Source organism: Paramormyrops kingsleyae, chromosome 7, assembly GCF_048594095.1.
Source record: "Paramormyrops kingsleyae isolate MSU_618 chromosome 7, PKINGS_0.4, whole genome shotgun sequence".
Classification (NCBI taxonomy): Eukaryota; Metazoa; Chordata; class Actinopteri; order Osteoglossiformes; family Mormyridae; genus Paramormyrops; species Paramormyrops kingsleyae.
The window spans coordinates 32,641,544-32,652,302 of record NC_132803.1 but is presented as its reverse complement, the minus strand read 5'-3'; the positions used below and the strand labels follow the sequence as shown (position 1 = coordinate 32,652,302).

The window sequence follows — 10,759 nt, the reverse complement described above, 5'->3', positions numbered from 1 at the left end:
ACGTGTTACCTGCTCCTCATGTCTCTCGCTACCCAAATATTTGTTCACCGTATGTTGCTATGCCAGTAAAATTGTAACCTCTGTCATATTTCATATGTTATATGTAGTAGTGTTAACAGAGATAAGTGCTTCAGCTATGTGTTGTGTCCTTTTCAAGACAGCTAATAAAGAACAACTAATAAAGCATTCCCTGCGTCCTGCCTGCAACTCGGAAATGGCACATTTATTTGGAAATACTATGCATAAACAAATTCATATTCAAAGTAAGTATGTTGGTAGTTTATATAGCACCTTACAAGATCAAATGTCACAAAGTGATTCACAGAAAATAAAACAAAGATATTCAAGCGTATATAAAATATGAAGCCCTTAAGAGGACATGGGAGGAGAAAAAAGTAATGGAAGAAGGGTTCTGTATGTGATAAAAGGCCTATCAGTAAAAAAACAAGTTTTCAGACTCTGTTTAAGAGTCCACACCGGACCTGGAACCTGTGGATGTAATTTAACTGCTAAACTGTCATGAAGTTTAGGGTTACATGGATGATGATTTTATAAATGACGCTCACAGGTAAATGCATCTACATTTTTATATGCTTGCACATGGATAGGACACTCAGTTACTGTAGCCTTATGAATGAAGAGGTTAGCAATAACATTTAACAGAAATGTGCCTGTTAAGTTAGTTTCAAAACAGACCTAAATGTAGCTCAGCTGGGCACTAAATGTGAGTTTGTATATGTCACCAGGTAAGACCTGACCTAAAGTTTACTGCAATGAATTCTCATTAGATAAGACACTTATGAAAGGGGTATGACAAAAATACGACTCTTCTTATAAAGGATTATAAAAACGATAGAAGAAAACCAGAAAAAGTGAACGTTGACAGCTTTTACTGTATGCATGGTTATGGAGGAGGGATGGAGAGAAACCTAAAAGATTTATGCTTAGGCTACTTATAACGACAGTCGTGATATTCGTGTTAATTTGCAGTCAGCAGTTGGCATTTGTGTCCATGCTGTTATCCTGAAGGATGCACTTCAAAACCTTTTTCAAAGTCTTCCAAGTCGATTAGTCTAGATGGACAGCCTTGTCCATCTCTAAGCATATGATGATGTTTTAATAAATAGTGCTATTTAATTTGAAAAGGCAGTGATTTGTAAATTTACTTTGTCTTGTATTTCATTGCAGACAGTATGAACACAAGATTTCATGTGTTTTCTGGTCAACTCTGTTTGTAAATATTAGTGCTGGGCAACGATTAAAATCTTTAATCGTGATTAATTGCATGATTTGTCTGATTAATCGTGATTAATCGCAATGTTATGCGCAAAATTTAATAATTAATTCAAAAGTAGTGTTTTGTGCACTTTATTTTAACCCTCTGGGGTCGGCGGTCCCGCCTGACAGAAATTTCGCCAAATCATTTAAATAAGACTGCGAGTTTTTGTCATATACACATTTAAAAAACACCCTCAGAAACTTTGGACGGTCTACTTTTCAAATATATATAAGTAGAAATTGTTGCCATTTTCAGCAGCGATTCTTGTACCTGTGTCCATGGCTCAGTGTGCTAAGCCTGTCTGCCTGTAATCACAAGATCGCCAGTTCAAACCCATCCTATTTAGAACGTGAATAGCGATCTTCAGCTGAGAGCAGTCCTATACACTCCTGATGCAAGTAAGACAAAGAAAGGTGGTACAGTTTGCCTTTTTTCCTATTTAACCTAATTTAAAAAACTTTAATACTTCCAACAATGGAAGTTTTGAAAAGAAGACCGATTACAGATTTAGTCAGTGTTTTTTTCATGATTCTACATAATGATTTCAGCGAGATATAAACTGAAATACACAAGAAAGATACGCGGTTGACGATGCCCTCGTCCCGAGTGTTAATAATAGTCACTGCATCATATTTATCGCTTTCTATATTTATATGGTCACAGTTTCATTTTTCATTCCATCTACCAATAAACTGTGAAAGGGATTTTATTGTTGCTACTTTCTTGCGTTTCAATCAATATTCATTGTGAAAGCCACTGACTTTGAGGAAAAAGAGTGTCATTCCAAAATTCTAACACTTTAGTAACCAAACCACATAAAATTTCAGAATGTCTCTTTCACCTATGTGTAGCCAACCCCTGTGTCTAAGCTTCAGAGCTCAAAAGTCTTACCTAGAAATGTCTATAATGTGATTTTTTACAATTTCTCAGCATGTCTGAAAATAGGTTTTTGAAAAGTATATGTTTAAAGATTTTAACAAAAAATAGAATAATAACATTTTAAGTGGTCTCAGATTATTGGTGCTGAGTTTGTGCTGAATAAAAGCACATGTAACAATGCAGCAGTCTTAGCCCCACCCCAAATGCTCTCATTGATTGAAACGCGTGATGAAGCCCATTCCAAGCCAGTACTGATCAACATCCCTCCCCTCCTGTGACCCATGGTTTGTAGGTGTATTCAGAGCAGAGCATGTGAGCGGAGTGGAGCGGTGAGAATTTCCGCTCCTCGCTCACGAGGCTGTTGGCTCCGCCCGCTCCTCCGCTCTAATTCGCACTAAGCCGCTCCGCTCAACACCGTTCCTCGCTCCACTAAAATTTCCTCCCGCTCCAGTCAAATCGCTCCACGCTCGCTCCAATTTAAAAGAGGGACAAATAATCTGCATGCCTTACAAAAGTCACCTTAAACCGAAGCCTTATGTCATAAAGAAATATGAGCAACGGCAACATTGCCAGTCAGAACAGAAAATATTTATTTTTAAGCAACATATAGACAACAGACAGGTTTGGCAATGGCATTCCACGCAAAAATAGGCTTAAAAATAAAGGAATCAGTGGGCTTAATAGCCTAAATATACATGCACGTTTTAAATTTCTCAATTTTTTTCTGTTGATGCTGCTGCTGCGTCTCTCTATAAAATAAAATTTCACTGACAGCGTTACGTGAAATTTAAAAAATCCTATTAGACCTACTTTGAATGACAAAATGAATTAATTTTATTACCGATCTTTACTTTATAGGCTTTTATACTTTAATTTACTATAGACTTGATATGCTACAACCATATAAAACTTGCTCGCGTTTTGCTTTGGCTTCCGCCTGTTCGTGTAGCACCCTCTCATGTTTCTGAGAAAAGTGATTAGAAAGTGAATCTTTACTCACTGAAACAGTTTCACCACATTATTGTTCTTGCTCTACATTATTGTCATCTATACGTTTTTTAAGAATAGTACACTTGTATGATTTATCAGTTTCCTTTGTGAAATACTTTGCGAATTCCATCTCGTTCCAATTTGTGTAACAGTCTTGATAATTGTACAGATGAATTCTGGGTAGATTTGGGCGCGCCTCAGAATCGTAGTGTGAGCGGTATCGGAGCGAAATTGGAGAGACAGAGTGACCGCTCCAGCCTTAATTAAAAAACCGCTTCGCGCTCTGACCAAATTCAGCCGGCTCCACTCCGCTCACATGCTCTGATTCAGAGCCAGCGAGCAACAGACTTTAAAAATAATACTACTACTAATATAATAAACTGCGTTAATTCGCGATAAAATAATTGTCGGCGTTAATAAAGTACTGCGTTAACGCGATAATAAGGCGTTAACTTGCCCAGCACTAGTAAATATATATCCATTCCTGCCTTTAAGGTTTGCAACGCATTCCAAAAAAGGTTGTGAATTAGCCACTCTGTACAACAGATTATTTGCTATATGTATTTAAGATCACAATCTTAAAGATGTAGGATGTCCATTTGTCTGCATGTTATGTTATTACTAAAGCAATACAAACTTAGGGTGACCAGATAATCCATGTCAGGGAGGACACTTTGAGCTACTTCGGGTTTTACAAACTACTTTCAAATTGAAAGGCTCCTGTGCTCGGCTAAATAGTTCAGCTCTTCTTGTGCTTTGACTGGTTTGTTTCCTTGACTGAAAGACTCATCCAGCTGTTTCACGTTAGCATTAGTGACACATGCATGATTATAGGAGACTGACCAATCAGCACACAGCAAGAGCTCAGTGCTCAAGTGAAATCCAGGTCCTTTTAATTGAAATGGTAATTTACAATTCCTGTCCTAGCTCAGAGTGTCCTCCCTGACATGGATTATCTGGTCACCCTATACAAACTAAAAAAACATGACCAAAGTTACTTGATATGGGTATTATACTGTAAATATCATGTGGTTAAATAATACTTAAAATTTTATTAAACATAATATACAAATGAAACTTCATAATGTATCAAAATGGCTCATCACTACACTACATCTGTCCTCGGTATGATGTTACACTGCAACCGGCCCTGCAAGCAGTCATCCAACTTGCAGGGAAGCAATTATTTGGGGGTTGGTGTCGGGATTGGCACTCCAGCCACTGTAAAAGAACTCACAACTGCTTGATTAAAACAAGTTAGATACTCTTTTGCTCTTCACAGGAGCAGCTCATGCTGCAGCTGCTCACATGAGGGCTGCACACACCATGAAGGGGATGGGGGAAGGCATTCGGGAGCCCCATTCCTGGACGAGTTGAATCCGTTGGAGAACTAATAGGGTCAGGCCTGTTGGGGATCAGTACTGGTGTGGTGCTGAGGCTTTGCCTGCTGTATGGCAGAACTCAGGTCCAAGTCTGAGGTGGCCCATCCGGGTTGGCGCATGGAACGTCTTGTCTCTCCGGCAAGATGATCATCTTTCTCTGCTGTCTGGGGAGCTTCGTATCTGATGTCACTCCTTTCAACGAGCGTATCATGAGACTCAGGCTAAGGCACTCTTGTCTGTTGTCTCAGTGTATGCTCTGATCACGGTGAATGATGTCTCGTTGAGGGAGACATTTTACTCGCAACTTCGCTCAGTGGTTGAAGAGTGCCCACGAGGTGACACTCCTCTGGTCATGGGTGACTTCAATGCGACCACTGACACTGACAGGGCTGGCTATGAGGATTATGTTGGTCCCCATGGGTCTGGAGACCGTGGTAAAAGTCCATGTTCCAGGTCAGGGGCTGTGGGTCGCTGAATTCTGTTTCCAACTCCCAGAGCCGCATCATTGGACTTGGTACTCCAATACTGGTGGTGCAGAGAAGGAGATCGATCACATCCTTGTGGGCAGTCACTGCAGGTTCCTGCAGGGTCTACAGAAGTGCACAGTTTGTGAATTCTGACCACAGACTTGTAGCTACTTGTACTAAGATTCAGCTAAGATCCAGTAGGCTACCACCTACTGGGAGAATGAGGCTGGATATAGCCAGACTCCAAGATCAAGCTGTTTCTGATGAGTTTGCATGCAGTTTGTGTGAGGAACTGGCAGACTTGGGTGCGACTGCTGACACTGTGATGTGGGAAACCTTCCGTGATAAGACCCTAAAGGTTGCTGAAGGCTGTTTTGGTGTTGCCAGTGTTCCCAGAAGAAGGTCTTTTATCTCACAGGGCACCCTGGATATTATTGAGAGGAGTCGCTGCGCATGACTTAGTGGCAACTCCAGTCTGTACTGGGATCTGAGGACAGCTGTGAGTGCTCTGAGGGCAGATAAGGAGGTGTTTGTTAGATGATTTGTGAGCAGGTGACACACCATCTGTGGCCTAGTGACCCATGTCCTGCTTACAGAGGAATCGAAGCATCTGAATCTGTTCCTCGGAGACTTGTAGTCAGGGCTGGTGATGGGACGGTCCTTACGGATGACACTGCAGTTGTGACGAACTGGGCCAGCTACTTTGAGCAGTTGTTTAAAGCTGACCCTTCAGCTAGGATGTTTGACATCTCTGGGTCTACGATTCTCGAAGCTGATCTTCCGATCAGTTGTGGTAGTGAATCAGCTGTGGGTAGGGAAGGCCGCAGGGATCTGTGGTATCCGGGGTGAACTTCTCCAGGCTGGTGGTAAGGCTGTCCTACTGGCATTACAGGCAATCTTTGCTTCCAATTGGGAGTCAGGCGTCATCCAAACTGACTGGAAAACGGGACTTGTAGTCCTTATCTGGAAAGGGAAGGGTGATCGCCTGGATTGTGGCAACTTCAGGGGGACAACACTGCTTTCAGTACTGGGTAAAGTCCTTGCTAGGGTCATCCTTAACAGGATCCGTGATCACTTGCTTGCCTGTCACCGACCGTTGGCCTGTACTATGAAGCGGGTTTACTGGCTTATCAGGGTAACTTTGCGAGTAACTTCATGGCGTGTGGTGTAACTTCACAATTAACCTATACTACGAAAGGTGGGTAGGTTTTACTCAAAGCATGCTGCTATGGCAATTTACGCTAAGTCTCAAACCTGCTCCGAGCAATTTTTGTTCTTTAAGTCGAGGTTTCTGTGTAAGCCAGCCCTATATGAGCACCGCCCCTCCAACTACAATTTCTCCGAAGACAATGCCGGCGTACCTGGATGATCCATATGACATTAGCGTGGAAATCGTGAGGGGCTCTCTGTCAATATGTATGAAATGGAGCAATGGCATATAATATGCATACAATGTATTAATTAATAACTGTTAGAGAGAAAGTTATTCTGAAAACCCAAGGGGTGTGCATTGTTCCCTGTTGTCCACTGATCAAAGCACACTTCACTAGATGTGCCTGTCTTGTCTAGTTTTAAAGTTATTAACCCATTCATGTATTGTCCCATTGCACATTATACGGATACATTCGAACATTCAAAAATTAATAAAAATTCGTACGTAAAGCAATCTGGGAAACAAAGGAGTGTGCAACAGTTGCCATGAACCCAAAATGCTAAACCCCCATGTCATTACAGCTGACTGGGCTTATTATATTAGCTATTAACACGATTTGGCACAAATCACAAAATGGTTTGAAGTGCCAAAATAACTGGTGTGCATCGATGTCTGTGTACTGGACATCACGATTCTGTCATTAAAAACGCCCCACCTTACTCCCGTTAAATGTTATTAAAGCCAGAAAATTGAATATCGAATATGGTAATAGGGGTATGTTCTCGCTCCTACTCTGTTCAGTTCCTGTATGGACTGAGTGCTGGGCAGGGTCGTGGGGTCCAGGGGCTGTGGGGCGTCTGCTGGTGAAGAAAAATGTACTGATCTTGACTTTGCTGATGATGCCGTAATCTTAGCGGAGTCAATGGAGGCTCTGATTGGGGCTCTCGAGAGACTGGGAGAGGAGTCTGAGTGTCTGGGTTTGCGGGTGTCCTGGATAAAGGCCAAGATCCAGGCATTTAGTAACTTCTTAGGCTCAGCCATCAGTAGTGTGTGTCTGCGGGGAGAATGTCAACCTTGTCAAGAGATTTACCTCAGCAGCGACATTCATGGCTCTGGTGACTCTTCCTATGGAGGCAGCAGACGGGTTGGAAGAGCATGGGGGGGTCATGAGGTCGCTGGAAAGGGGTGTGTGGTGCTCCGGGGGTTGGCACCGGACCATGTATCTGCCTGGGGGATCGCCGGCAGGGATCTCGAGGAGTCTCGCTGTGTGGTAGGTGCGGCAACACGGTGCATCAGTGCATGTTCCCTAACCTGACCTGACTACAAGTAATATTCTTGCTTATTCATTCATAATTTCCCCGTGAAAATGCATTAAAATATCAAGTTATTCACAGATTGCATTTAACACACATCTTTTCTCTAGCAAAATCTAGTTAGTAAGTAAAGATTTCGCCACAGTACCTTAAGCAAAACAAGTAAAAATACAAAAACACGGGATAGAAATCAAGGAATCATTTAGGAATATCTCATCCACAGGAGAAGTGAATGTCTAAGCAGAGCTACTAATCAAATTGATGAAAAGCATGATATTTAGTGCAAAACTGACCTTTTATTAAACTTCACTTTGATTCTTTTAATAAATTTTGGGACATTAAGAATAAAGGGTAACATTGAAGGCAGTAGAGCTACGGTCTGGCAAGGTGCAATATGGACATAAGGAGAAGCTGGGCTCTGGCAAGATGCGATCTGGATACAAGGCGGCAAAGCATTGCTCAGGCAAAGTGCGATTTGGACGTTAGGAAGTGGAGCTGGACATTATCTATATTTAAACCCAGCCCATCTCCCAGTTCCAATTCTCTTGCTCACCAGTATTTTAGAATAGCTTTCCAGGAATCATTTGCATACATGCAGGAACCTCGAGGAAGTACTGTAGAAGGGAGAACACTTCCTCTATTAATCTGATACAAAGAAGTACATTTGATAATCTGTCATTAGCAGTGACAGCTACAATTTAGTGCAGCAAATAATAATTCTGATTTTTTTACCCCTGTGTATTAACAGACTACTTGTTCCTAACCTTACCTGAGGAACTATCCAAGGAAGCTTCCTCACAGCTGGTCAGCATGGAAATTCACTACATCAACAACTCTGTTATACTTATAAATAATGGGTTCAATGCCTCAGGTCAGGAAGTGACTATATTTAAGCAGTGCGAACACATGCCTGCCATCATCCTTTTTTATTTGGGCTTGCAGTTTGTTAACATGTTCTTGGGAATCCCAGCCAACTTGATGGTTCTGTGGCTTCTGCACAAAAACAAAATGGACTCCTCCACCTCAGACATCTTTATTTGGCACCTGGCTGTTCTGGACACCCTCTTCTGCTTCATCCCACCCCTGGAGTTGTCTGCCATCATGTATCTGACGAGCAGCAGCCCCTGGTACGTGCTACGCTTCTTCTACGGCATCAAAGACTCATCCCCATTCTTCCTCTCCTGCATCTGCTTGGACCGCTACATGGCGGTGGTCCACCCCATTACCTTTGCGGCGCTGAAGGACCGCCGACACCGGTCAGTGTGCGCCGCGGTTGTGTGGGTCCTCACACTGGCTTACGCGGCAGCCAAGTGCGCGGGAATCATTGTAAAATTCGAGAAGGCTTTCACTGTCATGATCCTGGCCACCTTCGCTGTCATGCTGTTCTGCAACATCTCCATTCTCTTCACCCTCCGGCACTCCGGACCGGTTCGGGACGTGATGCACCCATTCAAGAAGAAAGCCTTCAAGATGGTCCTCATCATCCTGACCATCATCATTTTCAACTATTTGCCTCCTGTGGCGCTCTTTCCATTTCAGGAGTACTTCTCTCACGATGTCTTCCACTGTTACATCCACTACCTTGCCTTTGGATTCATGGATATCAGCAGCACCATCCAGCCCATGCTGTACCTGTCAAAGGAGAAGCTGTCTTGCTCACCCAGGTGCTGCTGTAAAAGGTGCTTTGACCAGGAGATGCATGAAGTCTCAACATAAAACGACAACAGAGGCTTGTGGTTTTTATTTTGCTGAACGTTTTATACCCAAGGTTCTTGCAGGTTTCAGTAAGTTAAATTTAAGACCTTTTTAAGAACTTTTAAGACCATTATGAGTAAAATTTAAGACCAACATGATGCATTACTAGAAACATTCAAATGATACCAGAAATTCTCATATTTTATGTCACTCATATCCTTAGCCCAACATCCACATATCATATGTGTTTACAAAGTGCGTTTTAAAAAGTTCACATTTGTTTAAAGCATGTGGGAGTGGTATTTTAAAGCTTAAACTATAAAAAAGTTATATTTTTATAGTTTTATATATACCCTGATGGGTCTGGAACGTAACTTCCGCTGATGGGTCTGGAACGTAACTTCCGCGATAGGCGGGGGATCCAGACCCATCAACGATAGGTGAAAATCTGCGATATAGAAAGACCATATACATAAACTTTTTTATAGTTCAAGCCTTAAAATATATAGTGATCCCCCGCCTATCGCGGAAGTTACGTTCCAGACCCATCAGCGATAATGAAAACAACTGGAAACAGGGGTTAACGAGGGGGTGTGGCACACGGGAGGAGCGGACGAGCGGGGCAGGACATACTGCACTTTTAATCAGATTTTTTAGATTTTCTAAGCAATTTTTATTCAAATAAGTTTTTCTTCATCTCTATTTTGCTTTTTTGTCTTGGTGTAACTTTTTAAAATCTTGTTTTTATAAAGCACATTAAATAAACCCTGTGTATAATAATAAAAACTTGCCTTACCATAAGGAGACCGAGAAACGTTCTCCTCAAGACCACACGAACAACTGAAAACTATATGCTGGAAACTAAGACATTCACAAGGTAACTCCATGAAAAGCTCTGTAAAAGTAGAAATGTGTTTATTTTATGGTAAGACAACGTGAGCCAACTGGCTAGTAGTTGGCTTTTAATTGAAAATATTCACTCCAGTCATCAGAGAAAAAAGTTACTAACGCACTACATCAAAATATTTACATTGCAATAATGTATGGCATGAAATAAACTTGTAACTATGATCCTACACTATATCATTCAGTAATACAAATAATAAAACAACATACCGTTCACATTGGCCTCAAGAACTAAGTTAGCGCTTGATTCCCCTGCACTTCCTGTTGTGGCTGAGCGTGCACCTGATGTCAGTGGCTGAAAGTGCACGTTCTGCAGCCAGACCCTTCTCAAACTGTTTGTTTGCCTAGCTGCAGTGATCACGCAATGGGATTTGTAGTTTTATTACCACGCAGACACCGGTGCAGACCAGAAAACACAACCAACGGATTAGTTTTACTATTTTATTTTCTGCGGACAATGCTTTTTGGGAATTAACGGAGGTAAGTATTTTAAGACTTGGGTAAATTAAATTTAAGACTTAGGATGAAAATCTGGGCATTTTATGGCCTTAAATTTAACTTTCTGAATTTTAGACTTTTTAAGACCCTGTGGGAACCCTGTATACCAGAAGTACTAGTTCTTTAATGTTGCAACCTCGAATGTTATCATGTAGCTATATTTAACCTTACAAATCTGCATCTTTGTTAGATATGTA

General features: G+C 41.7%; 1 protein-coding gene across 1 annotated transcript; it reads left to right on the top strand.

Moving 5' to 3' along the window:
• The first annotated feature begins 8,273 nt into the window (after positions 1-8,273).
• On the top strand, positions 8,274-9,179 carry LOC111847488 (hydroxycarboxylic acid receptor 2-like). Its single transcript, XM_023818708.2, has one exon. The coding sequence runs from the start codon at positions 8,274-8,276 to the stop codon at positions 9,177-9,179; it is 906 nt and encodes a 301-aa protein (XP_023674476.2).
• Positions 9,180-10,759: the final 1,580 nt, after the last annotated feature.

Bases quoted from the DNA above. Each gene is read 5' to 3' on its own strand.
- LOC111847488 (XM_023818708.2), top strand. From the start codon at position 8,274: ATGGAAATTCACTACATCAACAACTCTGTTATACTTATAAATAATGGG.